General features: G+C 38.6%; 1 protein-coding gene across 5 annotated transcripts in view; it reads right to left on the reverse strand.

Moving 5' to 3' along the window:
- Positions 1–16587, reverse strand: part of LOC139570630 (NLR family CARD domain-containing protein 3-like) — a 68647-nt gene that overhangs the window by 47872 nt on the left and 4188 nt on the right. For 2 of the 5 annotated variants that reach the window (XM_071392662.1, XM_071392661.1), the window contains 8 exons: positions 15680–15778; positions 9205–9321; positions 8742–8826; positions 8384–8612; positions 6189–7980; positions 5762–5935; positions 2103–2276; positions 468–641 (listed from right to left, as the gene is read on the reverse strand). In XM_071392662.1, the coding sequence (XP_071248763.1) occupies positions 468–641; positions 2103–2276; positions 5762–5935; positions 6189–7980; positions 8384–8612; positions 8742–8826; positions 9205–9321; positions 15680–15762 (2828 nt within the window). In that variant the 5' untranslated portion in view covers positions 15763–15778. Of the gene's footprint in view, positions 1–152; positions 247–467; positions 642–2102; positions 2277–5761; positions 5936–6188; positions 7981–8383; positions 8613–8741; positions 8827–9204; positions 9322–15679; positions 15779–16587 lie in introns of those variants that run through there. The other 3 variants (XM_071392663.1, XM_071392665.1, XM_071392664.1) reach the window with 3 other exon arrangements.

The following is a 16587-nucleotide window of genomic DNA, read 5'->3' on the forward strand; positions in this document are numbered from 1 at the left end:
TGTTTGTAAACTTTGGTGTCCCTGAATTCTACTTCTGTTGAACTACAGCTGATATTTAATATGACCAAGTAAGTATTGATGGTGGTCTTTGACTTTGACTTAACTTGAATTAAGACTTATTCTTAGTCATATTCTTCACAGCAGTCAACACTCACATTTTCTCAGCCCAGGTTTCATTGTGTACTCTCCACCATGTTCCACACTGTAGCGGTAAGCAGAAGAACAGACAGTCATTGAGTGATACACCTTAACTCACACACACACACACACACACACACACACACACACACACACACACACACACACACACACACACACACACACACACACATACACACATACACACACACACACACACACACAGTCAGCATATAACTTTGTCCAAGTGGTGGTAAGAATGTTTGTCTTAACTAGCCTGATAAGTCAAACATGTCTGATATGAACATTGACATAAACCCTCAACATACTTGAGTTTCTCCAGTCTGCAGTGTGGATCCTCCAGTCCAGCAGAGAGCAGTCTGACTCCTGAGACTCCTGGGTGATTGTAGCTCAGATCCAGCTCTCTCAGGTGTGAGGGGTTTGAACTCAGAGCTGAGGCCAGAGAAGCACAGCCTTCCTTGGTGACTAGACAGCCTGACAGCCTGCAAAGAGTCACATCATATTAAAACCACACTGCTATTCTTTGGTGGTGAAAATAGTGGCAGAATATTTTTACAACATATTCAGATATATCAGTGTTATGAAACCTGCCATATCTATTCAGATATTAATGTATCATTATTAGAAATGACAAATGATCAAAGTATTGCCTGCAGATAGAAACATGTATAGTTGAGTAGACTGACCAGACCAGTTTAAAAAGCATCAGTCAAAAGACAGACAGTGAGGTATCAGATTTAGATTGTATTGAGTATACATTCCACACCATTTCTATTTTGACAGTGAAGCTCACATTTTAAATGTGTCTCTATACTCCAGCATTTTGGAATTCATATCAAATGTTTCATATGAAGTGAGAGTATTTTACTAATTTCACCTTTTATTTGAGGGTATTTTCATACATATCTGTTTCACCATTGAGAAAAATAAAAGCACTTTATGCATCTAGTCCCCCCATTTGAAGAAGTCATAAGAATTCTGACCAATTCACTTACAGTGTACGAAAGTAGTCAAAAGTTTAGTATTTGATCCCATATTCTTTGAATGCAATGACTACATCAAGACTGTGACTGCCATGATTGAGAAAGATCATGAATGAATCATAAATAATAATGAGTGAGAAAGTTACCTCTCACCATTACCAATAACAGAGACTACAACATAACATGCTAACTTCTCACCATTACCAATAACAGAGGCTACAACAAAACATGCTAACCTCTCACCAGTACCAATGACAGAGGCTACAACAAAACATGCTAACCTCTCACCAGTACCAATAACAGAGGCTACTGTCACGTTCTGACCTTAGTTCCTTTGTTTTGTCTTTTGTTTTAGTTGGTCAGGGCGTGAGTTGGGTGGGTAATCTATGTTTTCTATTTCTGTGTTGGTTTTCTGTGTTTGGCCAGATATGGTTCTCAATCAGAGGCAGCTGTCAATCGTTGTCCCTGATTGGGAACCATATTTAGGTAGCCTGTTTTCTGTTGGGTTTTGTGGGTGGTTGTTTTCAGTCTTTGTGTGTCTGCACCAGAGAAAACTGTTTCGGTTTTCACTTTGTTGTTTTGTAATTTGTAGTGTTCAGTTTTTTGATTATCATTAAATTAAGATGAACACTAACCACGCTGCGCTTTGGTCCTCTCCTTCTTCCACCGACGAAAGCCGTTACAGCTACAACAAAACATGCTAACCTCTCACCATTACCAATAACAGAGACTACAACAAAGCATGCTAACCTCTAACCATTAACCACAAATAAAAGGTGACATTCTGTACTGTCACATATGAAACATTCTATCTCAAGTCCAAAATGCTGGAGCATAGCACCAAATTTAAAACTGTAAGCTTCACTGTCCAAACACATTGTGTGGACTATGTGTGTCTGATAAACACATGTGGATCTTGTGAACAGTTGTCACTATTTGACCAACTACAGGAATACTGACCTCAGAGTCTCCAGTTTACAGTGGGGATTCGCCAGTCCAGCAGAGAGCAGCTTCACTCTTGAATCGTTCAGGTCATTGTTACTCAGATCCAGCTCTCTCAGATGTGAGGGGTTTGAACTGAGAACTGAGGCCAACACTTTACAGGATGTGTCTGTGAGTTTACACCCACTGAGTCTGCCAAAACAGAAGAAATACAATAACAGACAGGTTGTATTGAAATGTTACGCTTAGCTTTTCCTGTTTACGCTATTACTCGTTTACAAATAATGTGTTGGGTTTGACCACAGAGCTGAGACCAGAGAAGCACAGCCTTCCTTTGTGACAAGACAGCCTGACATCCTTCAAAAGTTAAATCATATTAAAATCACACTGCTATTCTTTGGTGGTGAAAAAAGTGGCAGTATATTTTTTCAACATATTCAGATATATCAGTGTCCTGAAACCTGCCATATCTAATCAGAAATTAATGTATCATTTTTAGAAATGACAAATTATGAAAGTATTGCCTGCAGATAGAAACATGTATAGTACAAATATTTGAGTAGACTGTCCAGACCAATTTAAAAAGCAGTATCAGTCCAAAGACAGACAGTGAGGTATCAGATTTAGATTGTATTGAGTATACAGTCCACATCATATCTATTTTGACAGTGAAGCTAACATTTTAAATGTGGCTCTATACTCCAGCATTTTGGATTTGAGATCAAATGTTTCATATGAGGTGACAGTGTCACGCACTGACCTTAGTTCCTTTTTTATGTCTATATTTTGGTTTGGTCAGGGCGTGAGTTGGGGTGGGCATTCTATGTTTTTTTTCCTATGTTTTCTTTTCTATGTGTTTGGCCTGGTATGGTTCCCAATCAGAGGCAGCTGTCTATTGTTGTCTCTGATTGAGAACCATACTTAGGTAGCCTTTTCCCACCTGGTGTTTGTGGGTAGTTGTTTTGTGTTGTGTCATCTTTCAGGACTGTTTCGATTTTCGTTGTTTCATTTTGTATTTCGTGTTCAGTTATATTAAATTAACATGGACACTTACCACGCTGCGTTTTGGTCCCATCTTTCCTGTTCCTCAGATGAAGAAGATCGTTACAGACAGTATATAATGTCCCCTTTTATTTGAGGGTATTTTAATACATATCTGATTCACCGTTTTGAAATGAAATGACTTTATGTATCTAGTCCCCTTATTTGAAGAAGTCATAAGTATTCTGACCAATTCACTTATAGTGGTTTAAAGTTGAGTATTTGAAAATATTAAGTTGAGTATTTGATCCGATATTCCTTGAACGCAGCGACTACATCAAGCTTGTGACTCAAACTCGTTGATTGCATTTTCAGTTTGTTTTGGTTGTTTTTTGGGTTATGTTTTGCCTATTATTAAAATGATGGATCGTGTAACGTCTGCTTCCAACTCACACTCTCAAACACCTAGATCCCCTGAACGCAGCTCACTCTCCAGATCACAATCACCTGAATTCTGATTACCTGTTCACACACCTGTATGTCATTATCAGTATTTAGTTCAGTTCTTTGCACCCCATCACTGTGAGTTAAAGTTTGTTTTGTGAAACACTTTTATTCGGGAATGCTGTACGTCCTGTAATTTACTCCTCCCGTGGATGATAGTGTTTACCTGCCTCACTAATGACGCCTTTTGCCTTTTCCCTGCCTGTACCTATTGGATTTCCTGTTATCAACCTATTGCCTGATCTCCCGGACTACGTTACTAGCCTTTTCCCTGTCTGTACTGTTGCCTTTTTGGACCTCCTGTATATGACGTTGTGCCTGCCCCTGGACCCAGCTACCTGCCTCCTCCTGTGTATGACCTTGTGCCTGCTCCTGGACCCAGCTACCTGCCTCCTACTGTGGTCCTCTAATAATAAAAACCTGCTGCACCCTGCGCTTGAAACCAGCTCTCTGTCTCCCATCGTATTAATTAAAGATGGTGACTGGAGTATTTTTATTTACAAGTGAGTAGATAACATGTTTCTAAACACTACTAAATGAATCCTGATGATGCCATGATTAAGAAAAATCACGAATGAATCAAGAATAATAATGAGTGAGTTACAGAGGCTACACCAAAACATGCTAACATCTCATCATTACCAATAACAGAGGCTACACCAAAACATGCTAACCTCTCACCATTACCAATAACAGAGGCTACAACAAACCATACTAACCTCTCACCATTACCAATAACAGAGGCTATAACAAAACATGCTAACCTCTCACCATTACCAATAACAGGGGATACACCAAAACATGCTAACCTCTCACCATTACCAATAACAGAGGCTACAACAAAACATGCTAATCTCTCACCATTACCAATAACAGAGGCTACAAAAAAACATGCTAATCTCTCACCATTACCAATAACAGAGGCTACAACAAAACATGCTAATCTCTCACCATTACCAATAACAGAGGCTACAAAAAAACATGCTAACCTCTCACCATTACCAATAACAGAGGCTACAACAAAACATGCTAACCTCTAACCATTACCAATAACAGAGGCTACAACAAAACATGCTAACCTCTAACCATTACCAATAATAGGAAGGGTTAGCATTTATTCTGATCTTTGTGCCACAAACTTTGTTATTCATCATTATTCATGATTCATTCATGCATCCACATGAATGTAGAAGTGTTCAGAAACATCTATTCTTACTGACAATACAAGTGAAGTGACTCCAAAATGACAGGACATTATTCACCATTCAGTTTCTATTAGGAAAAACATCATCCAAAACACAACCAAAAAAACTTGTAAATGCATTCAACAAGTTAGTAGAATCACAAGCTTGATGTTATCACTGCAGGCATGGAATATGGGACCAAATACTAAACTTTTGATTGAATGTATTTGTCCAAATAATTAAGACTTCTTCAAATTGGAGAACTACATACTGTATATAAAGTGCTTTCATTTCTAAATGGTAAAATATATGTATGAAAATATCTTTAAATAAAACGTGACATTCTGTACTGTCACCTAATATGAAACTTTGTATCTCAAATCCAAAATGCTGGAGCATAGCACCACATTTAAAACTATAAGCTTCACTGTCCAAACACATATGGTGTGGACTATGTGTGTCTGGTAAACACATGTGTAACGATCGTCATATTCGTTCTCCTCCTCAGACGAGGAGGAGCATGGATCGGACCAACACGCAGCGAGGTAAGTAGACATAATGAATTTATTAAACAAACGACGAAACACGAAATAACACTTGACTAATACAAAACAACAAAACGACGTAGACTGACCTAAAACATGAGAACTTACATATACACGAAGAACGCACGAACAGGTACAGACTACAAACAAACGCTACAGTCCCGTGTGGTACGAACATACATACAGACACGGAAGACAACCACCCACAAACAAACAGTGAGAACAACCTACCTTAAATATGGTTCTCAATCAGAGGAAACGTCAAACACCTGCCTCTAATTGAGAACCATATCAGGCAACACATTAAACCCAACATAGAAACACAACACATAGAATGCCCACCCCAACTCACGCCCTGACCAACTAAACACATACAAAAACAACAGAAAACAGGTCAGGAACGTGACAACATGTGAATCTGGTGAACAGTTATCACTTGTTGACCAACTACAGGAATACAGACCTCAGAGTCTCCAGTTTACAGTGGGGATTCCCCAGTACAGCAGAGAGCAGCTTCACTCCTGAATCCTTCAGGTCATTGTAGCTCAGATCCAGCTCTCTCAGGTGTGAGGGGTTTGACTCGAGAGCTGAGACCAGAGAAGCACAGCCTTTCTCTGTGACTCCACAGCCTGACAACCTGACAAAGAGATCATCATGATTTCACAAACACCCTGTTATATTAATGAGTAGTGTAGAAGGACAATGGCAGATGCATTTGGTTAATTCTGTCAAACAACATATAGATTAATCTTACACTAATGTGAAAATCAATGCATTTATTCAATATGTTATTCAATATAACATTATATACATATTATAATACATATTTTTCTCTGAACTGAATATTGCTTCCTGATGATTAGTTCTTATATTTAATTTTATGTACTCACAGAACAGCTCTGGAGGCTTTGACCACTGGCAGCAGCCTCAGAAGACCTTCCTCTGATCTGGAGTATTTCTTCAGGTCGAACACATCCAGCTCCTTTTCTGAAGTCAGCAACACAAAGACCAGAGCTGACCACTGTGCAGGGGACAGGTTGGGTTTTGAGAGACTTCCTGATCTCAGGTATCTTTGGATCTCCTGCACTAGAGACTGGTCATTCAGTTCATTCAGACAGTGGAAGAGATTGATGCTCCTCTCTGGAGAGGGATTCTCCCTGATCTTCTCCTTGATGTACTTGATTGTTTCTTCATGGCTCTGTGAGCTGCTTCTTGTCTTTGTCAGTAGACCTCGTAAGTGCTTCTGATTGGACTCCAGTGAGAGGCCCAGAAGGAAGCGGAGGAAAAGGTCCAGGTTTCCCGTCTCACTTAGTAAGGCTTTATCCACAGCACTCTTGTAGAAAGTAACTTTACGCCTTTGTTTGATCCTCACACAAAAGTTCCAGGGCGTTGATTGCGGTTCGGCCATTAGATTCTCATTGTTGTTGATGAATGAGAGGAACACATATACAGCAGCCAGAAATTCCTGAATGCTCAGATGAACAAAGCAGTACACCTTGTCCTGGTACAGCCCACTTTCCTCTTTAAAGAGCTGTGTGCACAATCCTGAGTACACTGAGGCTTCGTTGACATCAATGCCAGCCTCTTTCAGGTCTTCTTCATAGAATATCAGATTGCCATTCACAAGCTGTTGAAAAGCCAGTTTTCCCAGTGACAGAATGCTCTCTTTATTCCAGTGTGGACCTGTCTCTTCTTTCCTAAGATACTTTTCATTCTTCTGTTTGGTATGAAACACCACAAGGTGTGTGTACATCTCAGTTAGAGTCTTGGGCATCTCTTCTCTCTTATGTTCCAGCATGTGTTCAAGGACTGTTGCAGAAATCCAACAGAAGACTGGCATGTGGCACATGATGTGAAGGCTCCTTGATGTCTTTATGTGTGAGATGATTCTGTTGGCCAGGTCCTCATCACTGAATCTCTTCCTGAAGTACTCCTCCTTCTGTGGGTCATTGAACCCTCGTACCTCTGTTAGCTGGTCAACACACCCTGAAGGGATCTTATTGGCTGCTGCAGGTCGGGTAGTTATCCAGAGGAGAGCAGAGGGAAGCAGATTTCCCTTGATAAAATTTGTCAGCAGAACATCCACTGAGGTTGACTCTGTGACGTCACAACAGATCTTGTTCTTCTGGAAGTCTAGGGGCAGTCGGCACTCATCCAGACCATCAAAGATGAAGAGAACTTTGTACTTGTCGAAGTTGGAGATTCTTGATTGTTTGGTTTCCATTGAGAAGTGATTAAGAAGTTCAATGAAAGTGTGTTGGTCCCCTTTCATCAAATTCAGCTCCCGAAAAGGGAATGAAAATACAAATTGGACATCCTGATTTGCTTTTCCTTCAGCCCATTCCAGAATGAACTTCTGCACAGAGACTGTTTTTCCAATGCCAGCAACTCCCTTTGTCAGCACAGTTCTGATAAGTTTGTCTTGTCCAGTTAAGGGTTTGAAGATGTCATTACATTTGATTGGCGTCTCTGGTCTTGTTTGTTTCCTGGTTGTTGTCTCAATCTGTCTCAGCTCATGTTCATTATTGACCTCTCCTGTTCCCCCCTCTGTGATGTAGAGCTCTGTGTAGATCTTATTGAGAAGTGTTGGGTTTCCATGTTTAGCGATCCCCTCAAATACACATTGAAACTTCTTCTTTAGATTAGATTTGAGTTCACGTTGGCAAACCATAGCATGCTCATCTGAATGAAGAATTAACACAGAGGATATTAATATTTTTTATATGTTTTAATGCCTACAGTATTGTAGGACGGTTATGATATATTATATATATATTATATATATAAATACTATCATTTATTCTCTTAACTAACTGTATAAATGTGTAAATGTTTTCATAATGCATTACAGACTGGTATGACTGATTACATTATTATTGGTATTATTGATGGTATTATTAATGTTGTCTCTCTCTCTCGCTCTAAATTAATCACCACAACACATCCCTGCTGCTACTTGATGAGGTCACTAGGTGTTGTGTGTTGTGTACAATATCATTGGGTTACACAGCTACTTTAGCTGTACTTTAACAACAGCTTTTAAATGTTATAAAACATAATTCAACATGAGGCAGACAGATCTTACTTTTCTCCAGTGTGTCAGCAAGCTCCTTCTGGTTCATTTTCCTCAGGACGTGCAGTGTGATCTTAAGAGCCCCCTCTCTGGCACTGCTCTCCTGCTTCTCATCTTCAGTGTCCACCACTTCCTTATCCTGCTTCTGACTCTCAAAGCCTTCTGGGAGTTCTGGACTAAGAATCCTCTTGAACATATTCAGCTCGTTCTTCACAAATGTCATAATATTCTCTTCAAGGAACTGAAATAAATAAAGTAAATAAGTTAAGCAAGAGAATAAATGCTTTCTCATTAACACATGAATGAATGATTAACATATCAACTTTACTTGAGGTAAACAAAAACAAATGTTCATAACAGGACCACATACACTGAATATGGAGACCAGGTCTGTTTGATGACTCTGGGAAGACTGATCACTGAGAATCTCTGACTCTGATCTCTCCTGTTGGTTTCTGTGGACAAAATATGAGATTACATCTCCTCATCCAGGGAGTACACACACACACACACACACACACACACACACACACACACACACACACACACACACACACACACACACACACACACACACACACACACACACACACACACACACACACACACACACACACACACACACACACACACACACACACACACACACACACACACACACACACACAGGGAATGTTGTGTTTGTTTAGTATTGTTTTAGGACTATGAAAATGGACAAAAGGATTAGGCTATGGATTATGAAAACAGCAAAGGAAATGGGAAAATGGGAGAGGAGAAATGACTAGAGACAGTGTTGTTTAACTCACTGACCATGACCCATGAGTTCTTCTTACCTTTGTTCAGTAGAAAAGTCTCCCTCTCTAAACAATATAGGTTGTTGCATAGAACAGTCACTCTTCATGGACACACAGCTGGGTACAGGGGAGGCTGGTCTCTCCTTATTGATTGCACTTCAACACAACAGAGACAAACATTACATCTCTCATTTACTCTGAGCTCAGTTGGGGAAACACAAGAGTTTCATTCTAAAGCGCTACATATCACTTTTCATAAATGTTCGTAAATTAGCTTTTATTGTTTAAAAAAATTATGAAAGAGATTGGTGTGTTTTTCACTAGCTAATCAGACATGTGATTGTTCAATGACAGACATGTATTTGTTTAAAAATCACTTGATTTTTTCATTTCAGAGAGACAAATAGTCATGTTTTTTTTGCTAAATGCTATATACTGTATATGCCTCACTCTCAGAGAAATCAGTAGTACTGCTAGGTTTTACACAGTAATAATATATATCTGCCTCACTCTCAGTGAAATCAGTAGTACTGCTAGGTTTTACACAGTCAAATGTGACCGACCGGCTCGATTCGGTCTTATGTAGCAAAATTTGAAATTTTGTTATTTTCATTGGATAATAGTAGAGACTCAGAGCTAGAAAATAGTATATCATACGCTACAGTTGAGGAACAATGGGAAAGTAATTCTGCTTCGAAAGATGATAAACTTGTAACCTCACTTTTGAGAAAATGACCTTTGAATGTTTTGGTACCTACTGGAGAGCTCTTCCTTGTCTACAGGGCTCTAACTTCGGCAGATAATGTCACCCATCTAAACAAATAGTTAATTATATATATATATATATACAGTGGGGAGAACAAGTATTTGATACACTGCTGATTTTCCTACTTACAAAGCATGTAAAGGTCTGTCATTTTTTATCATAGGTACACTTCAACTGTGAGAGACGGAATCTAAAACAAAAATCCAGAAAATCACATTGTATGATTTTTAAGTAATTAATTTGCATTTTATTGCATGACATAAGTATTTGATACATCAGAAAAGCAGAATTTAATATTTGGTACAGAAACCTTTGTTTGCAATTACAGAGATCATACGTTTCCTGTAGTTCTTGACCAGGTTTGCACACATTGCAGCAGGGATTTTGGCCCACTCCTCCATACAGACCTTCTCCAGATCCTTCAGGTTTCGGGGCTGTCGCTGGGCAATACGAACTCCAAAGATTTTCTATTGGGTTCAGGTCTGGAGACTGGCTAGGCCACTCCAGGACCTTGAGATGCTTCTTACGGAGCCACTCCTTAGTTGCCCTGGCTGTGTGTTTCGGGTCGTTGTCATGCTGGAAGACCCCGCCACGACCCATCTTCAATGCTCTTACTGAGGGAAGGAGGTTGTTGGCCAAGATCTCGCGATACATGGCCCTATCCATCCTCCCCTCAACACGGTGCAGTCGTCCTGTACCCTTTGCAGAAAAGCATCCCCAAAGAATGATGTTTCCACCTCCATGCTTCACGGTTGGGATGGTGTTCTTGTGGTTGTACTCATCCTTCTTTTTCCTCCAAACACGGCGAGTGGAGTTTAGACCAAAAAGCTCTATTTTCGTCTCATCAGACCACATGACCTTCTCCCATTCCTCCCCTCCCCTTGCGCTGTAGGATTTTAATCCATGACGGCGTAGTGTGTTACCAATGCTTTTCTTTGAGACTGTGGTCCCAGCTCTCTTCAGGTCATTGACCAGGTCCTGCCGTGTAGTTCTGGGCTGATCCCTCACCTTCCTCATGATCATTGATGCCCCACGAGGTGAGATCTTGCATGGAGCCCCAGACCGAGGGTGATTGACCGTCCTCTTGAACTTCCAACTTCCATTTTCTAATAATTGTGCCTTCTCACCAAGCTGCTTGCCTATTGTCCTGTAGCCCATCCCAGCCTTGTGCAGGTCTACAATTTTATCCCTGATGTCTTTACACAGCTCTCTGGTCTTGGCCATTGTGGAGAGGTTGGAGTCTGTTTGATTGAGTGTGTGGACAGGTGTCTTTTATACAGGTAACGAGTTCAAACAGGTGCAGTTAATACAGGTAATGAGTGGAGAACAGGAGGGCTTCTTAAAGAAAAACTAACAGGTCTGTGAGAGCCGGAATTCTTACTGGTTGGTAGGTGATCAAATACTTATGTCATGCAATAAAATGCAAATGTATTACTTAAAAATCATACATTTTCTGGATTTTTGTTTTAGATTCCGTCTCTCACAGTTGAAGTGTACCTATGATAAAAATTACAGACCTCTACATGCTTTGTAAGTAGGAAAACCTGCAAAATCAGCAGTGTTTCAAATACTTGTTCTCCCCACTGTATATATAATTAACAAAATGTTAACAAATTAACAAAATGTTTGGGGTTTTTGGTTTATGTCAGTTTCATTGTTTTTTACGCTATAAATTGTTATTTTATGGTTGTAAGTGGTAAAATGAACTGGAAAATGTTATATTTTGCAATTCTGAGTAATTAATGCTTTAGTAAGGAATTAAACATTATTCAGTACTACTGCAGTTGCTACATAATTCCAATAGATGGCAGCATAAGACCACAAATGACATTTCAGAAGATTAGTTAAGTTTTCTCCCTGGATACACCACCACTACCCTTTTTTCTGTCCCTTTCCACACTGCTAACGCAAGAGGAAGGACTGAAAAAGCATTTAACAGATTACTAGGAAGTAATATAATGATGATTCATGTTTTTTATTATCTGTTTTTATGCTCATGTTTTGCAATTATTCTTCATTTACTATAACGATTATCAATGAGCCTGAACATTAATTCAGTCACCTCTGGTCGAGAAAAACAGATTTTCCTTGTACATTCATTGTCAAATTCATCAACCAGCATCGACCCGCTCTGCATTCTCTCGCTAGTAGTTAACTCAGCCCCGCTAAAAAGCTTGCAATATCACAATATCAGATATTAAGATGATTTTTCATAATACAGGTATAGTGAGGTTGAGGTTCTGACTAGTGATTATTTACCCGGGGTTCAATACCCGCTAGTCACTATTTTTTGCTCTCCCAATAGCAACACAGCCCTAATACGAGATATATAGCTAACGAAAGTACTGAGTGACCATTTTAGAAAATCATGGGACATATAGTCTGTGATTGCATGCTATTTTATGTTAATCATATTGCTGCTTGTAGCCTATAACTGATGCTTCGTGGTCTTATGCTGCCATCTTTTGGAAATATTTAGCAAATAAAGTTATTAATTCACTTACAGACATTGGTGAGGCTGAATGTAAAAAAAATATGTGTCCAACCTACTTGAGGCGCCCCGAAAATAATATTCAAAAGGTTGGTCCATGGACACAGAGCATATTATTAGTAGATTTGGATAGAAAACACTCTGAAGTTTCTAAAACGGTTTGAATGATGTCTGTGAGTATAACATAACTCATTTGGCAGGCAAAAACCTGAGAAAAATCCAACCAGGAAGTGGGAAATCGGAGGTTTGTAGTTTTTCAACTCATTGCCTATCGAATATACAGTGTCTATGGGGTCATATTGCACATCCTAAGGCTTCCAATATATGTCAACAGTCTTTAGAACCTTGTTTGAGGCTTCTAATGTGAAGTGGGGGCTAATAAGAGCTGTTTGAGTCGGGTGTCTGGCAGAGTTCCATGAGCTGATCACGCGTGCACACGTGAGAGCGACCTGCGTTCCATTGCATTTCTAAAGACAAAGGAATTGTCCAGTTAATTAAAAACTTCTTATGGCTGCAATCCCGTCACCGGGATGATATGACAACAGCCAGTGACAGTGCAGGGCGCCAAATTAAAAGAACAGAAATCTCATAAATAAAATTCCTCAGACATTCATGTGTCTTATATCATTTTAAATGTAATCTTGTTGTTAATCCCACCAAAGTGTCCGATTTCAAATATGCTTTTCAGCGAAAGCACTACAAACAATTATGTTAGGTCACCACAAAACCACAATAAGCACAGCCATTTTTCCAGCGAAAGATAGCTTTCACAAAAAGCAGAAATAGAGATAAAATTAATCACTAACCTTTGATTATCTTCATCAGATGACACTCATAGGACTTCATGTTACACAATACACGCATGTTTTGTTTGATAAAGTTCATATTTATAACAAAAAATATGAGTTTACATTGGCGCGTTACATTCACTAGTTTCAAAAGCATCAAGTGATTTTGCATAGCCACATCGTTTCAACAGAAATACTCATCATAAATGTAGATGATAATGCAAGTTATACACATGGAATTATAGATATACCTCTCCTTAATGCAGCCGCTGTGTCAGATTTCAAAAAAACTTTACGGAAAAAGCAAATCATGCAATAATCTGAGACGGAGCTCAGAACAATAGCCAAATTAGTTGCCATGTTGGGGTCAACAGAAACCAGAAAATACATGATAAATGTTTCCTTACCTTTGATGAACTACATCAGAATGCAGTCCTAGGAATCCCAGGTCCACAATAAATGCTTGATTTGTTTGATAATGTCCGTTATTTATGTCCAATTAGCTACTTTGGTTAGCGCCTTTGGTAAACAATTCCAAAGTCACAAAGCGCCTCCACTATAACGTGACGAAATGTCCAAAAGTTCCATAACAGTCAGTAGAAACATGTCAAACGATGTACTGAATCAATCTTTAGAATGTTGTTAACATACATCTTGAATAACGTTCCAACCGGAGAATTAGATTGACTTCAGAAGAGCGGTGGAACGAACATCCTCCTCATGTGAAGAAGCATTGTGAATGCGTGATCAGCTCGTGGCAGTGATTACTCCTTCCTGTCTCCTTCGGCCCCCCTTCACATTAGAGTCATCAGACAAAGTTCTGTTGACTGTTGACATCTAGTGGAAGCCGTAGGAAGTGAAAACGCATCCATATCTCGCTGTAATTTCATTGAGAGCTTGGTTGAAAATCTGCCACCTCAGAAACAATTCAAACAGGAAGTGGAACTTCTCAGGTTTTTGCCTGCCATATGAGTTCTGTTATACTCAGACATATTTCAAACAGTTTTAGAAACTTCAGAGTGTTTTCTATCCAATACTGATAATAATATGCATATATTAGCAACTGGGACTGAGGAGCAGGCCGTTTAATATGGGAACCTCTGTGCACCTTTCATCCAAGCTACTCAATACTGCCCCTGCAGCCATGAGAAGTTAAAAGATAATCCTAAATTGGGCATGGTGCATCAAAGCAGGGACCGAGAGACTGAAAAACAGCTTCTATCTCAAGGCCATCAGACTGTTAAACAGCCACCACTAACATTGAGTGGCTGCTGCCAACATACTCACTCAACTCCAGCTCACTTAATAATAATGGAAACTGATAATAATGGAAATTGATGGAAATTGATCAAAAATGTATCACTAGCCACTTTAAACAATGCCACTTAATATAATGTGTATGTATATACTGTACTCTATATCATCTACTGCATCTTGCCATCTTTATGTAATACATGTATCACTAGCCACTTTAAACTATGCACTTTTATGTTTACCTACCCTTCATTACTCATCTCATATGTATATACTGTACTCGATACCATGTACTGCATCTTGCCTATGCCGTTCTGTACCATCACTCATTCATATATCTTTATGTACATATTCTTTATTCCTTTACACTTGTGTGTATAAGGTAGTAGTTGTGGAATTGTTAGGTTAGATTACTCGTTGGTTATTACTGCATTGTCGGAACTAGAAGCACAAGCATTTCGCTACACTCGCATTAACATCTGCTAACCATGTGTATGTGACAAATAAACATTTATTTCATTTGATTTGGCTACAAATTGGGCAATTGAAGGCATCTAGGGCATACTATGTGTTCGATGAAAATGAACATTGTATGCAACGTTGTAGGCAACATTATTGGCAAGAGACTTGATGCCTACTGTGCCAAAGCTATTTAGAGTTGTTAAACAGGTGTGAAGAGTGTGTTGATATAACGATAATATTGTAAACATTCTGCTTGTAACAACGATCAGAATTGGTAAAAAAATATCCATTCCATTATATTAGGCAATAATTAAGAGTAGGCAAAGTTGTCTTGTCAAATGAAAATTCTATCAAATGTCTAACATTGCAACGAGTACAGTCAGGGTGCCGCGGAACCCCTGCAGTACCTCCACAGACCCCGGATTGAGAACCCCTGATTTAGCAGATGCTCTTATCCAGAGTGATTTACAGTAAGTGCATTAATTTTACGATAGCTAGGTGAGACAACCATATATCAGAGTCAAATATACAGGATGCGAACATTCCCTTCCAGCTAAACAATGGACATATAGCGTTTTGCAATAAAAAACATTTTTTATACACATCTAAAAACTATTAATAAAAAATCTGATAACAGTAATATTGAAGGTACCCATAAGCAACAATTGTTGATTAAAAAACAAATGTGAACATTTTGGGAAATATCGTTTTGGAAATAATCTCAATAATTCTTAAACAAAATTGTCATCTCACCTCTTAGCTTTGGTGTCATGTTCCCCAGAGAGTTTAATTTTAGAGGCAGGGCCCCCCTCCCCTCTCTCCCCAGAGACACTCATTTTAGAGTACTGACCCCTAAACAGGGGAGATCCAGCATGTTGATTGTGGTTAAGTAATTCTTGTCAATTAATATAATTATAATTATCTCTTATAAAACATTTACTAACAGACATAGAAACAGTCAGGTGATTTAATGCAATCACATGAATATGTAGTTGTGAAATGTCGTCTCCATGGTAACTGTCAATAATAATAATAATAATAATAAGTCACTGTTTGTTAAGGTAGTTATAGACAGTACAGCAACAATAATAATAATAATAATAACAATAATAATAATAAGTCACTGTTTGTTAAGGTAGTCCTAGACAGTACAGCAACAATAATAATAATAATAATAATAATTTTAAGTCACTGTTTGTTAAGGTAGTTATAGACAGTACAGCAACAATAACAATAATAATAAGTCACTGTTTGTTAAGGTAGTTATAGACAGTACAGCAACAATAATAATAATAATAATAATAATAAGTGACTGTTTGTTATTAAGGTAGTTCTAGACAGTACAGCAACAATAACAATAATAATAAGTCACTGTTTGTTAAGGTAGTTATAGACAGTACAGCAACAATAATAATAATAATAATAATAATAATTTTAAGTCACTGTTTGTTAAGGTAGTTATAGACAGTACAGCAACAATAATAATAATAATAATAATAATAAGTCACTGTTTGTTAAGGTAGTTCTAGACAGTGCAGCAACACAAGGCCATGTCTCACAATTATTTTTATTCGTTAAAAGTAGGCTATTTATTGTCTTTCAATCTGTTCCTTTCTAAATGTATCTGAGAATGTAGACAGAAGGGCTAAAACGGACATGAT

The sequence above is a fragment of the Salvelinus alpinus genome, chromosome 3, assembly GCF_045679555.1.
Source record: "Salvelinus alpinus chromosome 3, SLU_Salpinus.1, whole genome shotgun sequence".
Classification (NCBI taxonomy): Eukaryota; Metazoa; Chordata; class Actinopteri; order Salmoniformes; family Salmonidae; genus Salvelinus; species Salvelinus alpinus.